This window comes from Tasmannia lanceolata, unplaced genomic scaffold (assembly GCF_043159265.1).
Source record: "Tasmannia lanceolata isolate RefF3 unplaced genomic scaffold, GAP_Taslan_0.1 ptg000025l, whole genome shotgun sequence".
Taxonomy (NCBI): Eukaryota; Viridiplantae; Streptophyta; class Magnoliopsida; order Canellales; family Winteraceae; genus Tasmannia; species Tasmannia lanceolata.
Window position 1 is genome coordinate 11481028 of NW_027518702.1, and position 24756 is coordinate 11505783.

Below are 24756 nucleotides of genomic sequence, written 5' to 3' on the forward strand. Positions count from 1 at the left end.
TTGAGAAAATCGGTGACTACCAATAATTTTGCAAACGCAAAGCAGAGCCTGATTGGCAAAAATACCTAGATTATAATACAAGTTTTGGGTTGATAAACCTTTTTTTCCTGAGAAAATTTCTCTCTCTCGACCAAAATTTATCCTCAGTTTGAGAAAATCTCTCTCTTGTCTGTTTTAAAGGGAAAGGAAGAGATTCTTTCTCTATTTTAGGCAGATTTTCAGATTATAATCTGTCTGAAATATTAAAGATATTTTAAAACTCTTTCTAGAGATTTGGACTGGGTGAGAAGCTTCCTATCACTAGATAAGCTAGACGAAGTAAATCTTTTAGAGGAATAGCTCTGCCCATAAAATGGGGCATTCATCTTTACGGGTGCTTAAAGATTAAGTTAGAGACTATCTCTCACTGTTTTTCCTTCTCTGCATTCATCATACCAAATCCTCCATGAAGGTGACATCCTTTTCTTCTTCTTCTTCTTTTTTCGTTTTTCTTTCACTTTAAATCCTTTTCAGAGAAGCCTACTAATTAAAGATTTCTATTAGTTCTATTTTCTAACCGGCGTGTCCAAGTGGAGATGAGGGTTAAATTGCTAAAAATCAGGACTAGCAATGAGATGTAGATGAAAATGAGGAAACTAAAAACTCAACCGATGGATTTTGTTTCATGATTTTTAGCGTCATCACCACTTGGGGACACTGTCATGACAAAAATCCTTTTAGACAGACATGGCCAATGCCTTTTCAACGATTTCAACACTCTTTTCAGAGGTTTTATATGGTGTGAAGTCTACGGGTGCAACTTGGGTCAGGCTCAACCCGAACCAGACGGGTTCAACCTGATTTTGCTTCGGGTTGGGTTGGCTTGGGTTGGGGTTGGGAAAAGCCAACCCGATTTAATATCGGGTTGGGTTAGGGTTGAGGCCTTGGAAACCCGACCCGGATCCGAATCCGAATCCGAACCCGACCTCCATCCTCTAATTTTATCATGATTTCTTAGGAATATGTCTTTTTCTTGCATTTTTCTCTTTGGCTCTGGATGAACCCGAACCCAACCAGAACCCAACCCAACCCGACCCGGTTTGGAGGCAGGTTGGGTTATGGTTGACCATCCTCAACCCGAGGCTCGGATTGGGTTGGGTTGGGGTTGAGGGAATGCTATCTCGGGTTGGGTTAGGGCTGGCCTCAACCCGACCTGAGTTGCACCCCTAGTGAAGTCTAGTATGAGCGGTAGACCTGGTTGCCAGGTGGGCTGGGCTGGGTTTCACCCAACCCGTACAGGTCCAGGTCTTACTGGCCGGAATTTTACGGGTCCCAATTTGGTGAACCCGGACCCCACCCGTACAGGCCGGGTGGACCCGTGGGTCACCCGGTTTTTTTCTTTTCTTTTTTTTGTTGTTTTTATTCCAACAATATAATATGATGATCCAAACCGTCCATGTGATGGGCCATAACGTAAATAGGTTGTGCCCAAAAAATAATTTCCATAGGATGATCCTAGCCCTCTGATCTATGGAGGAATTGCATATTATTATTTATGGAGACCTCTATAGATCGGAGGGCTAGGATCATCCTGGATGGTTTAGATCATCCTATGATGTTATCCGTACAGTACATTCTGGAAAATACCAGACTAATCGGGAAAATGCTCACTAGGGATCTGTTTCAATGAGGCTAACAGCAGACCAAATATTAAGTATGCATTATGACCTCCTCCCCATTTCAATTAGCTTATCTGTTTAGCCACAACTTTTGACTGTTGAATGCTTTGCAGGACATCCATGGACTGTCTTCCACACAGAACACATGTTCATGACACAAACAATCAAGACCAAAGTTAGCGATCAAGGAGAACTTTTCCAACAAGTCACCATCTCACCTGCGGTAGAGTTGAAGGAAATTACAGTAACCAGCACCACTCAGACAGAAAGCTCGAGCCTGAAGTCAAAAAAGCAGGAATATTGTGATCTGTTTGATGCATTGGCAGCAGCTATCTCGCGTGTGAGAATATGTGAAGCAAAGTGGAGTAGGCTCTGCAGCCCGATTCGACCGAAGTTGTCCTCAAACATAAAGGCTAATCTCTGTACAGCATTTTGATTTTGAGGTCTAACAAATGACACAAGAACCACCCTCTCTGGAATATTAATCAGGCGTGGGAAGTTCTGCAACAACACGACAGCAAATTGACTCTTTTAACTCGAAGAAATTGGCCTAAAATACATTTATTCTTTCATATGTGACTGTATATAGTAGTTTACTCCATCTATTCTTTCATTTATTCTTGTAAATAGAAGGCAGAAGTGCCTTTGGTTGATGTAAGGCCAAAGGCCATGGATATTCATTTATGAAATAAAGCATCATGTTTATGAAATAAGGAAATTCTTTTTCTTACTGTTGATGAATGTCTGATCCTTTGGAATGAGAGCAGTCTTGTGGGGGGTTGAGAACTATTAGATGGGTTGATAATGAGTTGATAAATCAATGAATGGCATGCAGATTCTTCTAATAGCATTGCATTTCATGGGCATTAAATAAATCAACGGGGCCTTAAAAATTGGAAAATGGGTGGCTAGCCGAATGGCATTATTTTTCATTTCTTCTCATTCTCTGCTAAGCAAAAATGAGAGAAGCCCTGTTGTGGAGAGTAGTACCAGGGTGGAGTGAAAATATCAGCTCCTCTTTATGGCAAGGGTCAATTTGGTTCTGAAAAGAGAAGACCACTATGAATTGTGTAAGTTGTTTGTAAACTTGGTTGCACAACCAAGAGGGTGGATTTTGCAATTAGGTTGTGGGGACGACTAGATCAACGGTCCAAATTACGAAAACCAGGCACCACATGTAAGGTGGATCATCTGGGTCCTTGTTATTGAGGATCAGGTTGGTCTTCACCACAGTTACATTAGTAATGTTCAGATTACAAAAAGAAAACTATAAAATTTCAGTCATTTACTATAAAGAAAACTCATCCGCCAAAGAAAAACCGTTCTCACAAGAACAATGAAGAAAAATCCACCACAACCCAGATAAAAACACACATTTTCTGAGGGATTGGACCATGGATGCCATCTATAAGGTGAAGAAGAGAAAAGCAGGATGAAGACTAATTGAGTTCAATCCAACCAAGTGGATGTCAATGTGGGTAGTTTTCTTCATTGCATTTCCATAATTTCAATGCATAATCTTCATGTGCTTGGTTTTATATTTGGTTGTGACCATTAGTATATCAATGTTTCGATACATTAGATGATGATAACCAGTTCGATTGCAGAATATGACAAATAAGATAAGTTATTTACAATGGATCCTGTGTAACAACATGAAATTAGAGATTGGAAAACACTTGGATGTGCACAGCCGTGTTTCATCTTCTAGAAATTTTAGACCAGAAATAGACTACAAAGAAGCAAAGGAGTGCAAACAGAATGACATGAAAGACATGGTTTGAGCCCTGCTGGATGATGCTCTTGTTCAACCTTCTCATATTGTTCTTCACCCCTGCTTGAGCTTTGATCACTGTCATTTGCTGTAGAACCAAAAACAGTAAAGCCGTCAAAAGATATCACATCATCCGATGGAACAAATAAAACAGAGAAAATTGGTCCATCTACAAGAGCATGATTCGATCAATTGCATGAGATAAGTAATGGAGTTTCAGTCATCATACATCCAATCTTGGAGAAAGTTAAAACATGTCATTCCCAATGATTAACCACCAATATTTTACTTATCTGTCCAAATATCTTGTTTAGAAAAGCTACAAAATACTTAGATTCTAGATCATTACCACGATGTCTTCCTTGACAAGTGATTAGCTTTAAAGGAGGGCAACCTGAACTCGAGGTTAATGTTCAGTAGCGGAAGAAGTATTTTTTGCATGTTTTATTTTTTTTACTTCTCTTACCCCAACTAGTTTGAGACAAAGGCTTGGTTGAGTTGAGTTGAGTTCAGTTGAGTTCTTACTTCTCTTGCACATTTCATTGTTGGTTTATGAATCTAATTTTGAGCAATTGACTTTCAATAGGTTAGGGTTCCTGGAAAGTATTGTAAAGCCTATAAATTAGAGCTTTATGTTATGTTTTAGATAATGGATTGTTATTGTTTTGGAATGAAAAAACTAGTTAGGAGTTTGAAGCATTAATAATTCTCTGTTTTCTTCCTTTTAAAACAAATAATTCTCTGTTTTCTTCCTATTAAAACAAATAATTCTCTGTTTTCTAGGGTTTCACATGAACCTCACACTCTACTTCTTTTCATGTGAGAGTACAGGAACTAAAACCATAATTATTTTTAATGATGAAAATTATTAAAGGGAAAGAAAGGGGAACAGCCCGATGACCGAGCTGGTCTATGCAAGAGATAAAAAGAACACATAATTCCAGACTTTGGTATCGCCTTAGTATCGTCGAATCGTTTCCACCACACTATTCATTCTACGTTATTTGGTATCAGAGCACTGTTGCACTTACATTATTGGTATCAGAGCTTTTGCCGCCACACTTTTGCCAGCGTTACTACTACCAATACAAAGAGCACCACTTCTCAACCCCCTCCATCCATACTGAATTTGTCATGTCCTTTTGTGCTTCTAGTAATATAAGCATAAGTTGATAGCAACAACTCTCTATTCAATGATGAATAGAAAGGGCAATGCTAGCCAGTCTCCAAGAACCCATTTTTAATCTCTACGTCTCCCACACAATGACATTAAAGGTCACCTTCAACTTTCACTTCCTGCAACGCTCCTCCTTAAAGATAAAGACCTTCCAAAACAGCACATGCTTCCACTTCAATAGAATATGTCATACCAATAGACCTGGATAAAGCTTTGACAACTTCAACCTTCACATTTAAAGAAAAAATCTAACGGCACCTGAATTACCATTAGCACTATCGTCAAAGTTGAACATACGACTTTGTGGAAAAGAGGAGACCACCTTAGCACCAACAAATTTCCTTCCACTTGCTATGAAAATCTCCCACAACGACAACCTAAACTCTATCCTCCCATGAGCCCAATATATGATAGAAAACTTGATTTCCCTAACTAGTCTTCATGAAAGTTATTCCTCCCCTAAAAAATTCTCTTGTTCTGCTCCTCCCACACAGCCACACATGAGCGTTCTTCCAAATGATTTTTGCTTTGTTACCAATGGCTCCCAGTTGAACGACCTAAAAAGAGATCCAACCGTTGATGCAAGAGATCCACAAAATAACTAAGCATTTGAGAAGAAAAGACTAAACTTTACATGCCCGCTTTGCAATGGATGAACAAAGAAAGAACATCTTTGCTACTCTACATTGCTTTACTAACACTGTACACATTTATCATCTTCTCAGTCACTGCCCAACAAAACACCTTACCTCTAGGTGTGGTATTGGTGCGCCTCATACTTTAGAAAACTTGGCGGTGCTCATTAGTAAGGACTGACGAAAAGGACTTGAACAAATAGAAAAATTTAGGATCCCATGCCAAATTCTCTTATCACGGTCAAGGTTCTGAAAATCGGAATCGAACGTAAATCGTAACAAGGTTCAAATTGTATCGAATCGTAAATCGGATCGTAAATCATAAGATTTTTTCAAATTTATGTATAAAAATGAGAAAAAATATTTAAAAATATAAAAAGGTAAAAAATAAGAATAAAATGAGTAATTATCTATTTTCCATTTGAAACTATTAAACTAAATATAAAATTCCATGATTAGTAATCCGAAACACAAGCCATATTCATCGCACAATAAATTACAAAATAAATCATTATATAACTTATCACAACAGTAAACAAAGCACATACTCAAATCTATAATAATCATCAAATAAACAAAGCATTTTGAAATGATTTTCATTTTGAAATCACGATCAGTTCTCAAAATCCAAAACATATAGGATCGTAAAAATTGCACAATTGAAAGTCGAATCGTTCTTGAATCGTAAGATTTTTACGAAAAAAGATTCTTCATTTGATTTGAATCATTCAACCCAAGAATCAATTTGAATTGTAAGATTCAAATGTAAATCGTAAAATTTTAACAATAGAGATCACGGTAATAAGAAGAGAGATGCACAGACTCCATCTCTCTTAAAAAAGAAAATTCTAAAAATTAACTTCCATACTACCCTAACCCCAACCTTATTACACTCGAGACTTCTCCAATCTATCCGCAGTGGCCATGGGAAACTTGAATAAAGACATAAAAAGGAACTCGAAATAAATTTATGTTTGTGTAGGGATGTCTAGGCAATTTCGCAAAAATCTATTATGTGGCTCACTTTTGCAGGAGAGAACAGCCAGCTCATACGAGTTAAATGAATAAGACAAATTCTGCTACAATGTGGCTGTTCTCTACTGCAAAAAAGAGACGCAAAATGGGTTTTGACGAAATTCCATAGACAATATATATATATATATATATATATATATATATATATATATATAGAGAGAGAGAGAGAGAGAGAGAGAGATGTTCTAAAAGTCAGTAGGAACCACTGAATCTAGTGATCCCACATGATATTCAAAATTGTTCGTCATTGAAACTAAAATGATGAAGTGTGAAATGTCGATCCCATCCCCATTAAAAGGTGAAGGTTAAAATTTCCTAACAGTAAGTAAACCACCAATAACTCGCCAGACACACAGAAATAAGCAACAAACAGATCTCATCACATAACAAAAAATTGAAGTAGCAAGTGGAAATGTAGATTGTCATAAGCTTTACCAATTGAGTTATGAAGTCGTTCTGAAACTTTGACTCCGACTCTATCTCTTGAGCAACCTGCAGTGCCATATCTAAATAAGAACCCATAGAACACTATGGGCAATAAATCTGAACTCGTCTAGATATAAACATGATAATATTGCAAATGCTCACAAAAAAAGCAATCAATAACAAAATATCAGAAAGAGAGAAAGTGACTTAATGGTGGAAGAAATTTACATCTCTTACAAATTTTGTTTACACTTAACTACAAACCATACAGAAATACCAGATCCACTTCAGTGTGAGTGGGAATCCAAGTTACATGGATTCCTTTAAATGGGAGAAGATTCCATGTCGGACACGTTTTGAATTGCAATACTTCAGAATTATCTGAAGCACCTGCCTTCCTTAAACTTACTTTTTACCCTTAAACTTCCTTACACTCAACAGTTGATAAAGACAAAACTACGACAATTGATAACTGTTGAAAAAAAAAGGAATAAGATCTATTACTGTTGAAAACCAGTTTTGTAATGATGGTTTAAAACATCAGAAAAGATGGTTAATGTACAGGATTGGGATCGAGACCCTAGATCAGCAATATCTCTGTAGTTTTTCAAGCTCTTAACCATAGAAAGGTTTAACAAGCTACCGAAGCAGATAACCACATACATAAAACGACAATTCTAACAAGAGCTGATCAACAAAGAAAGGTTTGATTGAATTTACATAGTTTAGCAGTTCCCTTTAGAATTCTGTTAATGAATTCTGTTACCATTCAAAAAAAAAAAAAAGCAGTTCCCTTTAGAGGAGGCCTGGGTGTGGAAAGGGGAACTCTACACAAATTCCAAGTTAGCTTCCATCATCAAAATTTGCACTGGTGGAGCGAAGAAATCTGCTTATTGTAGTACGGTGTAGAGCTCTCTGGCCCATTCTAGAGCTATTTCTTTCTGCTGTGTGGTTTAAATTATAATGATCAATCATTAGGGATTGTATCTTTTGGAACAATGATTAAAAACACCTCTACTAGCACAATTCGTCTCGGTTTTAACTTGGCGGAGTTCTTCTCTGATTCGGTTTTACATGCACGAGTTAACGAAAAAATTGAGTCACTTATTGACTCCCGAGCATAGTTTTAAATTTCGGCCGAAATATTTCGGTGTCGGTCCAAACTGACACCGAAAGTACATTGAATCGGTTTTTTACAGGTTTTTGGTGAAATTTCCCCAAATTTTTGGGTTATTTACAAAATTCCCGCCGAAGTTTCCATCGAAACCGCGAAATATCGGTTTCAATTCAATGGTGGCTGAAACCGAAACCGAAACCGAAATTTAAATCCTTGCTTCCTAATGACTTAGTTTTGCCTTGTCCGAGTCCTAGTCTTTAAACACATATTCTAGTCTGTGCTTTGACAACCATCTAGGGTAATAGAGAGAATAGGAAATAAGCTATGATTTGTGGACATAGACACAAGTGTCGCGTGTCGACACGGACATGGAGTGTCGGACACGGCAAACCCCCAAACTTTAGAGATGGGGACACGGCTAAAATAGAAAGTATATGTGACCATGATTTGTGGATATGGATTCGTGTGTCCATTTTCCACATTGATACGAGTTGTCTAAATGAGGTAAACACAATATTCAATAAAAAAACATAATGTCACACTTGACACGGTACAAAAACATGTCCACACACCCACATTAAGTCTAACACTTCCAGCAATACAAGTAAAAGTGTCCAAAGGAATGTCGACACGTGTGGACACTGGTTTCGTGTCGGACACGGCAGGACACGTGAGTCGGCAATAAATTCGAAATGTCGGCCAAATCATAGGAAATAAGACAGTTTCTTGCATGGGTTCTTGTTCATGGAAATTCCGTGAAATTAATATGCATGGTCTGGTTAGGGACTGAAAGAAAGTATCACTAAGTTGGTCAAACATCTTGGAGAATCATAGAAATATGGAATGTGATTGCACGCCACGTCTTTAACTTAAATTGTAGTGGTAGTTTGAGAAAAAATCCAGTCTTTCGAGAGTCAATGCTGTTTTTGTGTATGACAATGACCTTCTTTGTGGGGCCTTTGGAGGCAATGACTAATGAAGAAAAGATGTGTGTTGTATTTAAGGGACTTGTATATGTTTCATAGGACTTTCTTCGGTCCTCTATTAGAAAAAGCCAATTTGCTAATGTGAAGAGATGGGTGATTTGCAAAATGTTGGCCATGTGCACATTAATGTATGTTCCATATGAGTGGCATTAAAAGATGGAATTTCCACTATGGATTCAATAGAAGTTCCAAGAAAGATAGCTATCTCTTCTTTAAGTAGTTCATTGTCCTGTCTACTCATACATAGAGAATGCAGATTTTTTGGCGGATAGGCTTTGAACTTTGGAGTCACCTGTAATATACTAAATGGCATGTCTCAATTGTAATGCTTTTGTTTTTGGACCTAATTGGATACTGGCTGTTTCGTACTTTTTTTCCTTTATAAAAACAAATAGAAATTTTTTTTCCAGTTGGTGGTAGCCTCTCCCCATGATGGTCATTACGAGGCAAACTATTCCAGAATCACAGGTTAAGGATGGAGCTATGAGCCATCCTTTACTATTATGACTTATATTGTCCCTTCTGTAGTCCCATTTTGTTTTCCACTTGTGTAGTGTTTCTTTTCTCAATAAAAATGGTTACTTATTGAAAGAATATATTTTCTGGAGTTCAAGAATGTGTTTTTTCATAGTTTCCTACATTTTATTTATACAATTGTAGTATGCCAGCAACAGTATGATAGCAAGGCACAAAGCGTGTTTGTGCAGAAAAGATCATACACAAGTTACAAACTAATGACTAATCCTTCTACCATATTTTGAGGAAAGCTAGTGATGTAGTTGCTAGAGCATTGTTTTGAGACAAGTTAGATACAGGACAAGCTCTGCCTCTTTCGTAACTTGTCCCAAGTCTTTAATGCTTGCCTATATAAGCAAGGGGGCCTGTTCATGTTAGGCACATTTTAATTCAGATGATATTTTATATGTGTAGTCTTCGAAGCTTGTACAGCTTGTACAGTTGTACTTTGAAGGAATATGCAATTTGTAACCCAACCAGTCTCCCATTCAACTTTTGGGCAGTGTTAAAAGTTGTTTCAAACTGACCGTGGAGATTCTCTGTATCTCCTTCACCAACTTCTTTATATTTTGTTATCCAAGTTCAAGTTATTCGTATTCGGATAGCTTTGAATTTGTGCCAGATTTGAATGGTTTTCCCAAGAACAACCGAAGATGGTGCCAGACTAAGCAAAACAAGGAAACCCAAGTAAGCTGAAGAAGCCTATCCCTAACAAACCGGCTTCGTATGGAAATTATGAACCGAGAACCCAAACCCGTACCATGCGAACTGATGGACTGGGTGACATGGACAACAAAGAGACGATAAATATTGAATAAATAAATATCTTAGTCAGTCTTGGAGGTTTTCCCTCTGTTTTAATATAATTCCCACCATTTCAAAAAAGAATAAATATATGTCTAAAATTCCCTACCTCTATTGTTGAACTGTTTTAAAGAATGCAAGTTGACCGGAGGATAGATCTTCCAATATGATCAACCAAAATCATTAAGAAATTTTTGATCACCTCAACAATTTTTTTTTTACCACGTCAACAATTAGACTGATGCAGATGGGATCATTTAAAGAAGCAGTTCATACATGTTAAAACATTCCAAATTGGTAAGTTTCCAAATCAACCTAGTTAAGCAAATAAGTTCAACCCAATTTCTTATTGTAGTATATGATATCACTTTTATGTGAGTTATATGGAGATGGTAAATTACTATTAGTTGAATATGAATAGATCAAAAGGAGTTCGAAGTTTTTTTTTTTTTTTTCTTCAAATAAGCACTTCAATCTCGATCTCTATGCACAATCATGCGAACAAGCCAATCCAAAATCCAAGAAAACATCATAATTCTGCTCTTCATATACTATGGGCACAGCAAAAATAAAGATAAGGGCTCAACAGTGTTCCAAAACGTGGATGCTGGTAAGAATGCGGCCAAAGCAAATCCTAGTCATGAGTACTCGATTGACGCGGCCGAGTACTCAGGCTGATGCGGTCATAACTTGGTAGAGTCAAAGGAGTTTTGATCAACTTTGTAGGGCAAAAGGTGGACTCGTACAATCAATAACACGACCAAGGTAAAAGGGAGTCGACCCGGGGGAGTCCACGATGAAGCGCGGAAGTTTTGAAACTATGGACTCAACACCTCCCGACAAGCCCTAATCATATCCGAGCCGAATTCCAATGCCCAATACTCACTAGGCAAAGAGCATTGGAAATAAGGGTGCAACTTGGGTCGGGCTCAACCCGAACCCGACTGGTTCAACCCGATTTTGGGTTGGGTTGGATTGGCATTTTCTCGGGTTGGGTTGGGTTGGGTTGGGTTTGGTTGGGTTAGGGTTGGGAAGTCAACCCGATTTAAATTCAGGTTGGGTTAGGGTTGAGGTCACGGCAACCCGACCCGACACGAACCCAACCTCCATCCTCTAATTTTATCATGATTTTCTCATGATTATGTTTTTTCTTTCTTGTATTTTACTGTTTGGCCCTAGATGAACCCGAACCAAACCCGACTCAACACGAACCCAACCCTACTCAACCCGACCCAATTTGGAGGCCGGTTGGGTAAGGGTTGACCATCCTCAACCTGAGGGTCGGGTTGGGTCGAGTTAGGATTGAGGGAATGCTATCTCGGGTTGGGTTAGGGTTGGCCTCAACCCGACCCGAGTTGCACCCTAATTGGTAATATAGTAATGTAATGCAGCTAATTTATTCAAAATTTTCATTTTAAAAAAAGAAGAAGAAAAGAACAAGAACAGAAATCAAAACCAGCACGACACAATTTATTCAAAAAAATTTGCTTTTTTTTAAAAAAGGAACAAGAACAGAAATCATTCAATTATTATATTTTTTTTAAAGGAGCAAGAACAGAAATCAAAACCAGCACGAAATTAGTAATCTAATAATCCAGCCCAATTTTCATTTTTCTAAAAGGAACAAGAACAGAAACCATCCCAAGATTTCAAGCAGAAACGAAAAATCTACACGTTGCATCAAATAATTGAATGATTTCTCGTGCATGCTCGAATGAATAGAACTAATTACAAACAATTTAAGAATATAATGATCATAAACCCTAACCAACAAATAAGAAAAACTCACGTTTTATGCTCGAATGAATTGAAGTAATTAGAAACAATTTGAGAATATAACGATCATAAACCCTAATCAACAAATAAGAAAAAAAAAAGGCTCACGTTTTTCAATTGCTTGATCTTTTTATGGAGACCTGTGATTTCTTCATCCAAATCTCCATGCATAGGATCGATCTGTAACTGGATTTCATCGGAATTAGCACCTGGTCTTGTGAAGAGACCTTCTCTGTCACAAAACAAAACGGTGAATTTCAGTATAATTCAAGCAATCGGATAGAGAATTCCCTCTCTAGAGAATTCAATTACCTGGATCTCAAATGCCCTGAGCCATAAATATTCGCCATTAGAACAAGAAAAAAACCCGAATTTTTCAGAATAAGAAACCCTAGAAAGAAGAAGACGCGTTTAGAAACCTTCTAAATAAGAAAACTTAGTCGGTTCAAGGGTTGATACGTTGGCACGACCATGAATTAGTAATTGCGCAAAGTCAGCTTGTCTTTTGTGTTTAAATTGGCTTGTGAGAGCCTATTGGGAACTGTAATGACTTTGACAGCTGTTTAGATAATTAAAGACAGAAAAATTACTGCAATTATTGAAAACAGTCCACAGCATAGGATGATCCAAACCCTCCGTTTGATGGACCATGATGTAAATAGGTTGTGCCCCAAAAATCATTTCCATAGGATGATCCTAGCCCTTCAATCTGATGGATAGTTGTCTTGGTCATGGGAGGAGGATAACAACCTACAAAACTGGGTTGCATTCGACAGATGGCGTCTAATGTATAAAATGGGATGATAAGGGGAGTTCAGCTAAAATGGGATTGGGCCTGTAGCTCAATGGTTGAGACGTTGTGTCTCGATCCCAACCATGGTTTCAAACTTCAGTTTCGGAATGCGTTTCGATCCTCACCGAAACTGAAATCCGACGAAACCATTAAAATAATACCAAATTTTGGCCGAAGTTACCGAAATTTTGGTAATTTAAGCCAAAATTTTGGAAAAAAATTAAATAATTAAAAATCCACATTTATGGTTGAATTTCCTTAAATTATGGATGAAATTTGTGAAAATCCTGTAACGGACAATTTTGTTTTACGCTTCTCCGGTTTGTGTGAGAGCATTTTGGAAAGGGAGCTGATATTTCCGCTCCACTTTTAGAGTGGATTGGTCTAAAAGTGGAGCGGAAATATCCAAAGCATAGGGGAGTTGATATTTCCGCTCCCCTTTTAGACCAATCCACTTGGAGTGGATTGGTCTAAAAGAGGAGCAGAATATCAATTTCCTTTTGGAAATCATATTAGCCTTTTACAGCTGGTTAAAACATTTAAAACACAGTGACTTCGTCTTATTATCAAAGCTTCACAAATAAATGGGACTTGCTAGCGTCCATCGCAGAAGGCATTTCTCGGTTGGCCTGTTGCATGTGAGAGCAGCCACCATGTGAATGACAACAAAATCTGCTGAAAAGTGAGCCTGTGTGGCTGCTCTCACATGCAATCCGCGGAATGCCTTTTACGATGGACGCTAGCAAATCAAGTTGGCGCCTTCAATATTTGACCAAAAACAACCAATTTAATAAGTCGCTGCAGTTGGATCAAATATCAAGGGCTGGTACCTATATGGCTATATGTACCCCGATAGGCGCAGCAACATATAATTTCACAAATAAATAAACATTATTCTCTCAAAGTGTTTTCTATAAGAAATACAAAATGGAGTGTTTGCTTTTTGACTGAATGGAAGGGTTAAGATTCTCCTATAGGTCCATTTTTGGAGCACGTTCGATCTTTTCAAACTAAGGCAGGGAACAAATGAATGGCTTACATCATCGATTTACACTAGCCCCATTGTACACTTTACTATCCATCTATCTAGGGGTGAGCATTATTCGGTTATAACCGAACCGAACCGGTTTTTTTCCATTTCGGTTAGTTTTTTTGGAAATTCAGTTATTCGGTTTCGGTTATCTAAAAAAAAAAAATCGGTTAACCGAAATTATGAGAAAAACCATTTTTTTTCAAAAAAAAAAAGAAGTATTATATGTGCACTCCGTAGGATCATCAAAACTGCCCATTTGATTGATCACAACTTAATTAGGTTGTGTTCAAAAAATCATTTCGATCGGATGATCCTAGCCCTCCGATCCAAACCAGGATTTTGCTTTTTTCCCTCTTTTTCTCACACAATTCGGTTATAACCGAATAACCGAATAACCGAATTTTTTTCGGTTCGGTTTCGGTTGCCGAAATTTGGTAAATTATTTCGGTTACCAAATTTCGGTTATTTCGGTTCGGTTATAACTGAATAACCACCCCTACATCTATCTATTTATCTATCTGTCTATAAATATGAGGAATGATAGATGCAAGGGCCCTCTTTATGCAAGGGCTGGAGAATGGCCCTTGAATAGATCCACGCCACTTTTAAAATTGGTTGAGAAATTGAATTCAGTTGCACTTAATGAAGTGGATCTATTTAGGGGCCCTTCTTTAGCCCTTGTGTAAAGAGGGCCCGTGCATCTCTCATTCCTCCTATAATATATACCAACCATGATTCTTTCCATTGTCCTTGATTTTTTTATTCAGAAAAATATTTTTATTGGAAAAGTTTTTCTCCTGTAAATTCAGTTTTGCCACTTCTATTTCTATTTCCCCCCTACACAACTAATTAAGTTTTGCTTTTAATCTTCAAAAATTTCTCTACATATTCGGTTTTTACACCTCATGCATAGCATGGATAGGGCCCACCATTTTACAGATGTCTTGATCCGGTATCTCCACCATATGGTGGGCCCATCATTTTTACACCCATGAGTGGGCCCAGCATCTCCACCATGTTGTGATAGCACGGGTCCCACGAACTCCACCCAAATATCCATGCATAGGGTGGGGCCCACCAAGTCCCCTCAAACCAATGCAATGGGTTGGGCCCATCATTTTACACCTGATGTTTGATGGGTTAGGGCCAATTGTTTTATGGGACAAGAATGCAAGTTATCATATGAGATCTGTTCCTTGAGTCTCACTAGTTCATGATAGAAGACTTTTCTTACATAGACTAGACTTGCAAGTCCTAAAGTGTGAGGGTGGTGGACTGCTGCTTTCATAGTCCAAAGGAGCATTTTTTTGGGGCCGATGGTGAATTCGCACCCCCTGTAGGATGATTGGCACCCCTTGACAAGTAAAAAAGCGTCATGGTCTGCCACAATCATGGTTTTAAATATCAGTTTCAAGTATAATTTCTGTGTTCACCGAAACCGAAATTTCAGCCGAATCCCAAAATTCGGTAGAAGCTCACAGAATGTTGGTTTTTTGTCCCGAAATTTCAGCGGAAATTATGTAAAGAAATAAAACTTAGTATTTTATCGAAATTTCGACTGAAATTTTTAAAATTTCTAAAACTTGGACCGAAATTTGGTACAGTTCAGCGATTTCGGTTTCTTTCGGTGTTGACCGAATTTGTTCGGAATTTAAAACCTTGGCCACATTTCACAGTTAAAAAAAAAAGTGGTGTGAATTATCCTATAGAGGGTGCAAATTTATCATCTCCTTTTTTTTTTTTTTTTTTAATCAACGGTATTCTAGAAGACAATCCATTTCCACGGGCACCTTTTTCTCGTTGAAGGAATTGCCACTGAAGACGACTTGACGACGTGAACGGTCATCCAACGAGAAGAGACAAAAAGGTTTCCAGGGGTTAGACAGTGGCTCAACCACGGCGGGCCTCTCAATAGATGAGCTATTACAATCAAAGAGATATTTAATTGTATATTAGAGGATAATTTATTTGATTAGTGGGCATGTAATTTTGACAAAATACATTCACAAAAAAGAATACCGGTCCCACATATTTGGATGATCTAAACCATTCATCTGTCGGTCTCCGCCATATATATATATATATATATATATATATATATATATATATATATATTAATATATAGGCTGTGCCTTAAAAAATGTACAGTGTGGCCCACTTCATAGGATGATCCAAACCGTTCATTTGTCAGGCAACAACATGAATAGGCTCTCATCTGTACGTTATCTCCGTAGGATGATCATAACCCTCCGATCTATTGAGGTTTCTATAATGTGCAGTCACTCTACAAATCAAAGGTTTAGGATTACAGAAACATCAATAGATCGGAGGGTTAGGATCATCCTATGGAGATGATTTTAGGGATAGAACCTATTTAACATTAGGCCTAACAAATGAATGGTTTGGACCATCCTACGAAAGTAGGGCCCATTGTACTTTTCTAAAAATACCAGACTTCACCCACGCACATCATATGAAGGGAAATGATATCAGCACAACTAAGTTTTTAATAATTGCACCGCCGATCTTGTCTTTTGTAATTTAAAAAGCTGTCAAATATTATTACAGTTCCCAAAAAGATCTCACAAGCCAAGTAGAGAAGAAAGGACAAGATGAGTTAGTGCAATTATTAAAACCAAAAATGTCCTAATAGGACTACCAATTGAGGTGGTTAGATGAACTACCAAAACAAATTAGTCCAAAAGAAAAGGAGGAGGGCAATTTAGTAAACGCAATATCAGAATCTCTGGTGTCCTGTCCTTTCACGTGTTTCAAACGGAGCACCGTTAGAAAGCAAGTCAGTCAAAAAAACGGAACGGAACCGAATAAAAAACGAACCTTCCTTCTCTCCTTTGCATATAAAAACAAAGCCCTTTGCCTTTAATCCTTCACAGAAACCAAAAAGCCTTTCCTTTCCTTTTCTTTGAGGATTCCATGGGAAATCACGGTGAGAAAAAGAAACCCAGATTTCTCTGCCTCCATGGATTCCGTACCAGCGGAGAAATCATCAAGAAACAGGTTTGGAAATGGCCGGAATCCGTCGTGGAAAAGCTGGATCTTGTTTTCGTCGACGCCAATTTTCCGGCGGAAGGGAAATCCGAAGTGGAGGGGATTTTCCCCCCTCCTTATTATGAGTGGTTCCAGTTTAACCCGGTAAAATCCAAGTTTTTCTCTCTCAAAATTTAGAAATCTGTTTTAATTTTTGGGAGATTATTTTTCACCCCAATGTAGGATTATACGCCCCCCTTATGACGTGATTTGAAATAACAATGGGGCGCATAATCCTACAAGGTAGTGAAAAATGAAATTTTTTCTAATAAGATGTCTTTCTGCCTTTGTTTTTTAGTTATTTACGGAGTACAGGAATTTCGAAGAGTGTCTTGCATACATAGAAGAGTGCATGATTAAACACGGGCCTTTCGATGGTCTCTTGGGTTTCTCTCAGGTACTATTTTTAGGCCGATTTTGATATCAGCACACCCATGTTTTGATAACGCCACTCAAATTTCGGAGAAAGCCATTTCGCATTAGATTACAGCCACACACATGCTCACTTTTTAGTAAATTTTATCTTATTAATTTGATTCATACGAGGTGGATGTTGTCTCCTGCGAAACTCAATCTCATTCTCAAAATGGCTTCCTGCGAAATTGCCTAGCAAATCCCAAATTAAATAGATGCTTATTTTTGGATTATATTTTCCTCGAGAAAAAGTTGTAGTTGTTCTCTAGGGTTGTTACTAAGGTGTCAATTTTGTCTCGGGCTCGGAAGCTCGCTCGAGTTCGGCTCGAAACCTTAACGAGCCGAGCCGAGCCGGCTTGCCAGGCTCGTCTGCCGAGCTCGATTTAGGTCAGGCTCGGCTCGGCTCGTTAAGAATTTAATATATATATATATATATATATATATATATATATATATATATATATATATAGAGAGAGAGAGAGAGAGAGAGAGAGAGAGAGGAAAGTGTTTCTACTCGGTCCCCTAGATAAGCTTATCTACTCCTCCCTTTAAAAAAATACAGTGGGCCCACGCTGTTTGGATGATCCAAAGCATTCATTTGATAGGTCTTAACATAGATAGGGTGTGCCCAAAAAATTAGCACCAAAGGGTCATCCTAGCCCTTCGTTTTGTAGTGCCTTGTGGTGCCCAGAATGGACACATATAAACGTCCACGTTTATATGCGTCCATTTTGGACACGGTGTGCCCAACAAAACGAAGGGCTAGGATGACCCTTTGGTGCTGATTTTTTGGGCACACCCTATCTATGTTAAGACCTATCAAATGAATGCTTTGGATCATCCAAACAGCGTGAGCCCACTGTATTTTTTTAAAGGGAGGAGTAGATAAGCTTATCTAGGGGACCGAGTAGAAACACTTTCCTCATATATATATATATATATATATATATATATAGAGAGAGAGAGAGAGAAAACGGTTCCTACACATATGTGTAGAGAGTTCTCTACACACTAGCTTAAATTACAGTGGGGGCCCACATTGTTTGGGTGATCCAAGCCATCCATTTTAAAGACCCTCACATAGATAGGGTGTCTACAAAAAATCAGATCCATAGGATCATCCCAACCCTACGATTTGTGGAGGTAAAATGGATGTCTTTAAACCTTCACAAATTAGTCCATTTTTTGCCTCCACAGTTCGAATGGTTAGGATGATCCTATGGATCTGATTTTTTGTGGACACCCTATCTATGTGAGGGCCTTAAAAATGAATGGTTTGGATCACCCAAATAATGTGGCCCCCACTGTATTTAAAGCTAGTGTGTAGATAACTTATCTACACATATGTGTAGGAACCGTTTTCTCATATATATATATATATATATATATATATATATATATATATATATATATATATATATATACACTAAAAGGGTTATCCAGGGATTTAAAGGGGGGGGCAAAATATGTCACTTCATTTTTGGAACCCCATTTGTTATTTGGACCACCCCCATAGTGTAAAAAAAGTAGTCAAATTACACTAGATAGGGTTGTCCAGGGAAGATGAGGGGTGTGAACTTAATATAACCCGAGCTTTGGCTGAGCCTGGTTCGAGCCCGAGCCGAGCTTTTGAGCTTAACGAGCCGAGCCTGGCTCGTTTACACCCCTAGTTGTTACTTATGGCCGCCCCTACACTAAAAAGAAGAGTTTTGATATATGGTGTGGGCATGTGCGTTCAAATACAACAAAAAATTATAGAGATGCCCACGTTATTGGATGATTCAAACCATTCATTTAGTGGGCCCGTGCCTTCAAAGTCGTCCTAACCCTCAGAATTACAGAGATGTCCACGTTATAGAGATTTTTTAATTGATGGTGCGGTAGACAAACCTCTGAGAAACCTAGAAAGTGGGCAAAGAATTAGTCAATTACAAGGGAACCTTGGACCCACATCCAATGTTGTTCTTTACAAGAAATGTGATGTACTAACGAGACAGCTACGTTCTAAAAATAAACAGGACAGCAAAAATGACTAATTCATCCTTGTTTAAGGATAAAAATTTTCAAACCATCTTGCTTCTTCTAGGTAATATCTTGAAAATTTAGCCCTAGAATAGGGTTATTATAGTTATTTTACTTGACTCATCATTCAAGTCCACGATTCATACCATCTTCCACTGTACCATGAACACGCGTTCCATTTTGCCACTAGGGGTGCAACTTGGGTCGGGCTCAACCTGATTTTGGCTCGGCTTGGGTTGGGAAAAGCCAACCCGATTTAATTTCAAGTTGGGTTAGGGTTGAGGCCTTGGCAACCCGACCTCTATCCTCTAGTTTTCTCATGTTTTTCTAGGATTATGCTTTTTTCCTTGCATTTTTCTATTTAGCCCGAGATGAACCCGACTCAATCCGAACCCAACCCGACCCGATTTGGAGCGCTGGTTGAGTTAGGGTTGACATCCTCAACCCGAGGCTCGGCTTGGGTTGGGTTAGGGTTGGCCTCAACCCGACCTAACCGTACGCAAGTTGCACCCCTACATTTTGGTAGCAGCCCTCGGTTATCATAAAGTCCAGTCAACTTTGTTTGGAAAACACTCAAAATGGGATTTCATTTGGAAAATAATGACGAAAATGAAATTGGCCAACGATTTGGTCATTTCCACACAGTTTTTTTGCAATTTGAGCTCAATTCCTTGTCTTCATGCACATGTATCATGTGTTTCGTGGCTATTGTTTCAAAGAGAGGAGCCACCTCATAGCTGAATTGTCTCATTTATTCAGGGAGATGATATCAATGCTCGAAAGCATCTTATCGTTTAGTATTTAAAGGGCTGTAGGATGTTACGTACAGTCTTCAAAAAGCTCGTTCAAGCTCTTTAAACACTAAACGACAACATACTTCGGGCATGTTATTATAACACTGCAGTGTTGATATCATTTCCCTTTATATAATGTGGAATGCTAAACGCAGGGGCGCAGTTGTAAGAATGAGGTGAAAGGGTGCCCCTATTGGCTGAATGTCACCAAAGTGCATCACTAATGGCTGAAAAATCAAAGAGTAAGGTGACATCCAGCCAATAGGGGCGCCCTTTTACCTCGTTTTTGCAAGGGCGCCCTTGCGTCTGTCATTCCTCTTATTTAATTCATATTACATGACACTTTTCTATGGAAAAAAAGAAGATTATCATTATTTATCCCTTACAAGAAAAAATGATGTAGTCACTTTGATTTATGCCCCATGAAAGTTACTCTTATCCTCTTTCCTAAAAGACACTTCTTGAAACCCAATTCTACCTGTTTACATGATCAGAGCCGTCGATCCAAAGACCATGAGTCTGGCCCTTGACCCACCCACCAAAATTAAACCATTGATTTTTTTATTCTTTTATCTTATGCATGGGTTATTTATCTTATATTCTATTTTATCTGATGGTGAGTGATTCATGAAAATCACAGGGTGCAATTCTATCGGCTGCTTTGCCTGGTCTTCAAGCAAAGGTATGAGGTGTAATTTTCTCCTCCTTGTCTTCATTCCAATTGCTTCAAGCTGCTTAGAGGCTCAACCGTGCGGCGCTCGCGTGCCCTCATATTCGAAGTTTAGAGGGCATGTGTTCTAAACTTAAGGGCATCCTTGTAAAGATGGGTTGAAAGGGCACCCATTGGCTGCAAGGGCGGTTTAATGCATAACCGCGCTTTCAGGCTTGCAGCCAATGAGTGCCCTTTCACTCCATTTCTACAAGGGCGGGCGCCCTTAAGTTTAGAATGCCTTATTGTATCGTTAATTAATGAAATAAAGTTTGTTTGGCTGATTAGAGTTTATTTTGTGTGGGGTTTTTTTTTGCTGTATTTATAGGGTTTGGCTCTCACGAAGGTTCCAAAAATTAAATTTCTGATAATTATAGGAGGCGCAAAATTGGCTTCCCCAACTTGGTCTGAGAAAGCGTACTCTTCTCAGATCGAATGCCCCTCCCTTCACTTTCTAGGTATTTTTGTTATGTTATTGCTTGTTATTAGTAAGGCTCTGATTTCTGTGGACGTAAAATTTGGTAAAAACAAATTTTACACCCGTTTTTTCACTGGAAAAATGGACGTAAAATTTGATTCACTTAAAAAATGGGTCACCTTTGATAACTGTTCTTATCGCTTTCCAAATTCAGGAGAAGCTTTGCTTTCTATACAATTTTTATGTGTTTCCTCCGAATTAAGAGCATGGTTTTAAATTTCGACCGGAATCCGAAATTTCACTTTTTGCCGCTTACCAAATTTCTGTAATTTCGGTCCGAAATTTCGTTTAAATGCCATTATTTTTATTTTTTTCAAAAAGTGTTACAAACCAAATTACCAAATTTCGGACTGAAATTTCAGTTTTCGGTGGGGTCCGAAACGGTTACCGAAACCAAAATTTCTGTAATTTCGGCTGAAATTTTGAAAATTAGGTCCGGAATTTCAAACCAAATTACCAAATTTCAGTCCTTTCGGACTGAAATTTCAGTTTTCGGTGGGTTCCGAAACGGTTACCGAAACCAAAATTTTAAATCATGATTAAGAGTACAAATTGTATTTGGTGATTAGTTTATCCTAAAATAGTATTTTTCTTCTTTGTGATAATCTTTTTTGTTAAAAAATATAAAATTAAATCTACATGAATAAACCAAGCAAATCCATAAATCCCTATAACTTATAATTCTAATCAGCAACGAAGTCTTCTACACTCTTAGTAATCCGTCCTCCCTAATTTTTATAACCTTACACTTTCTATACGGTTTTTATTTACTTCCATCGAGACTTGTTACATGTTTCATGTTTACTTACAATGACAATTTCTACAACTTTTTTGGGAAATGATATTTACTTCCAACCAGACTTATTAAATTTAAGGTGGTCTTGTTTATTACCCTATCTATTTTCAGGTCACTTTTTTTAATAAATCAACTTCACACACGGCACATTTTGTTTTCTTAAATATTATAGCGAGTTTGGTAGAACAAATCTTTCTCAGAAATAGCACGGCCGGTGTGCTATTTACATTGCATCCTTCCTGTCCACATTAACTGAAAGGACCACACCATACTAATGATATATCTGTTTCAGGTGCAACGGACTTTTTAAAGCCGCACGGAATTAAACTCTTGGAATCATGTGTGGAACCTGTGGTCATCCATCACCCAAAGGGTCACACCATACCGAGACTTGGTAACTACATCTATCTTTTTCATTGATATTTTATGCAAGGAGAATTACTGTACAGTGCTTCCCTTGAAGAATTACTATACACGCAGATGTTTTTTTTCGACTGGTTAAGTGGGTATGAATGTCACAGTTTTTTTTTTCAATCTACAGATGAAAAGAGCTTGGAGACAGTTTTGAACTTCATAGAAGGGATTCAGAAAACTCTGGATTGTAATGCAGCCATAGACGCTGTAGAGCAGGAAAGAGAGAATGATGGCTACCTTGTCATAGATAGCATAGCATAGACATTCTGGTATCTTTTAAGTGGATGGGCCATGGTGTAACTAACATTTTCTGGGCATATAACGTTGTAGCTCCAATATTAATATTGTTGGTGGCCACATTTTATATAAGGTATTAGAACGTATTAATTATCAGATAGACGATGTCAATCCTCCCGCCCCCCCTTACTCCTAGTCATGTGGTACATTCTATGTCCATTTCTTTGTCTTTATAGTGCACTAGATTTTATATCTGTCCACTTGTCAAGAAGAAAACCCGACAATCTCCTGCTGTCGTCGCTGGGACGTTCTTCAGTCTCTTCTTGAATCTCCTACTGTCGTTTCCACTGAAGATACTCAAGAACGTTTCCTATATGCCTACATATAGCATGTACTTTGAACAACATTAATGCTCTCCTGCATGTACTCTGAACAGTTTCCCAAGTACTCTCTTGTATCTCCGGAGAAGGTGCTCTCTTTTATCTTTTATCACTGAATTTTTATACACTTATTAGAGATAAGAGAGTATAAACAGCCACCATAGGAACAATTCGGGTATAAGATATTACAAATTTACGGATCACAAATTATTAGAGCCCCAACTGTACTCATGGATTGCATGCATGTGTTTTTAATAGTTAAGAGAAATGAAATGAGAGATGCAAATCAAAAGAAATGGAGAGGGAGGTTGTGTCAGAAGTTATTTCCTTGTTCAAATCATAAAAAATTGGAAATTTTCTTCAAAAAAAGATATTTTTAAAATTCAAGAACTACTTGTGAATTTGGTACTTTGACACAGTCCAAATGTGGTAGGAAGTATCTAGCTTGCATTCAAAAGCTCTTTTGACCTGACCCTATGCTTTTTCTAATCGATTTTGATTTTCCTACTGCAACTAGTGTCCTAAGTCAATTGCAACTACCTAACTCAGCGGGCAATAGCAGTAACAACAACCCCTCGCATCTTCCAAATGGTTGCATAACTGCATGTCTTCATCCTTTTTGTCAAAAGTAGGTGAAATGAAGGGTTTCTGTTTAGGGTTTGAATGGTGCAACTGGTGTAGCACCTATAAATAAAAAAAGGTTCTTTGATTATGATTTGGGTAGTTCAGACACCATAATTCTTCTCCTTTGCACAAGTTTTTCTAGTTCATGTTCATGTTTAAACTGATGTTGAAACCATCACCCACAAACTTCTACCATGCCAACTACAGTGTAATGACACTTTTATCTTGTAAATAATACTTCCCATTGGATTAGGGAAAATAGAATAATCCCATATCTATTGCTTAATAATCTTGCATTTTGTAGTAATTATATTATAATATTGATGGTTCAAATTACATGGCGAGCCCTCGGTCCATATTCCGAGTGCCAGTAGTAGACGGTGTGCCACAATAATGTTGAGTACCATCGATGAGGATTGGATTTCTATTATAGCAAAGAAAACTGGTTAGAGTTTAAAAGGCCATTGCAAACATTTAAGGATAGATAAGCTTAATGAAGTGGTCTTTGCATCAGTACTGTGTTTAGTTGCCGATGTAACGATGACAATGGCGACAAGTAGACGAAGATAGATAGATGAGAGACTGCGTAATCATGATGAAATTCGAAGAAGGGGTCAAGGATCAATTCCAATCCATGGCTGCTGATTGGAGTGAATTGACAAGCCTATATCTTGGATCCAAAAATTGGCATGATTAATGTGAATGTCAAGGCTTTCATTAACTTCACGCTAGACATCCACGATGTGAGGCAAGAAAGATGCAGTGTACCGCCTCATTGGCGGCCCTGGCCTTGTTTTAACTACGAATGGTTTCGTTACTATTGGACTAGGATAAAGAGTTTATTTTATGTGTCTCCTAGTTAAACTAGAACTAGGTCATAGTGTAAGTGTTGAATTTCTGTATATTGGTAGACAATGTGAGTGAGGGGGAGTGAAGAGAAACGAAAAGGGCAGGGACGCGTGGGAATCTGAAGGAGGTTTACGTGGATGTCGAGTATTGTTTTGGTTTTGATCTTCCTGGGCTGTGACTTGTGAGTATGGAGTAAGGATTTAATAACTTGGTAATTTCTTATGTTTATTGCTCATAGTTGAAGATTGGTTCTCTCCCATG

At 38.1% G+C, this 24756-nt stretch overlaps 2 protein-coding genes and 1 long non-coding RNA gene across 4 annotated transcripts; 2 read left to right on the plus strand and 1 right to left on the minus strand.

The window, feature by feature from the left end:
• Positions 1-354: 354 nt before the first annotated feature.
• LOC143857924 (uncharacterized) lies at positions 355-2361 on the plus strand. The gene is made up of 3 exons (XR_013238800.1): positions 355-451; positions 1654-1693; positions 1772-2361. It is a non-coding gene; the product is annotated as an uncharacterized LOC143857924 (long non-coding RNA).
• Positions 2362-3163: 802 nt separating this feature from the next.
• LOC143857923 (Target SNARE coiled-coil domain protein) lies at positions 3164-12374 on the minus strand. 2 transcript variants are annotated; one of them, XM_077368476.1, is made up of 4 exons: positions 12217-12374; positions 12013-12136; positions 6715-6771; positions 3164-3520 (listed from the first exon to the last, which is right to left on the minus strand). In XM_077368476.1, the coding sequence occupies exons 1-4, from the start codon at positions 12252-12254 to the stop codon at positions 3359-3361; spliced, it is 381 nt and encodes a 126-aa protein (XP_077224591.1). In that variant the 5' UTR covers positions 12255-12374; the 3' UTR covers positions 3164-3358. The 2 variants fall into 2 exon arrangements, with proteins under 2 accessions (XP_077224591.1, XP_077224592.1); XM_077368477.1 differs by having other exon boundaries at positions 12013-12131; positions 12217-12344.
• A 4156-nt stretch (positions 12375-16530) lies between these two features.
• Positions 16531-22800, plus strand: LOC143857992 (dihydrofolate reductase-like). Its single transcript, XM_077368569.1, has 6 exons — positions 16531-16883; positions 17077-17175; positions 20649-20690; positions 21046-21175; positions 22284-22385; positions 22533-22800. The coding sequence occupies exons 1-6, from the start codon at positions 16665-16667 to the stop codon at positions 22664-22666; spliced, it is 726 nt and encodes a 241-aa protein (XP_077224684.1). The 5' UTR covers positions 16531-16664; the 3' UTR covers positions 22667-22800.
• Positions 22801-24756: the final 1956 nt, after the last annotated feature.

What these genes read in the sequence shown, in the direction of transcription:
- LOC143857992 (XM_077368569.1), top strand. Translation starts at nt 16,665, where the DNA reads ATGGGAAATCACGGTGAGAAAAAGAAACCCAGATTTCTCTGCCTCCAT. An exon ending in AGTGGTTCCAGTTTAACCCG is followed by an intron (nt 16,884 to 17,076) that starts GTAAAATCCAAG and finishes TTTGTTTTTTAG; the next exon opens with TTATTTACGGAGTACAGGAA. An exon ending in TGCCTGGTCTTCAAGCAAAG is followed by an intron (nt 20,691 to 21,045) that starts GTATGAGGTGTA and finishes CTGTATTTATAG; the next exon opens with GGTTTGGCTCTCACGAAGGT.
- LOC143857923 (XM_077368476.1), bottom strand. Translation starts at nt 12,254, where the DNA reads ATGGCGAATATTTATGGCTCAGGGCATTTGAGATCCAG. An exon ending in TCAGGGCATTTGAGATCCAG is followed by an intron (nt 12,137 to 12,216) that starts GTAATTGAATTC and finishes GTTTTGTGACAG; the next exon opens with AGAAGGTCTCTTCACAAGAC. An exon ending in ACGACTTCATAACTCAATTG is followed by an intron (nt 3,521 to 6,714) that starts GTAAAGCTTATG and finishes TTGGTTCTACAG; the next exon opens with CAAATGACAGTGATCAAAGC.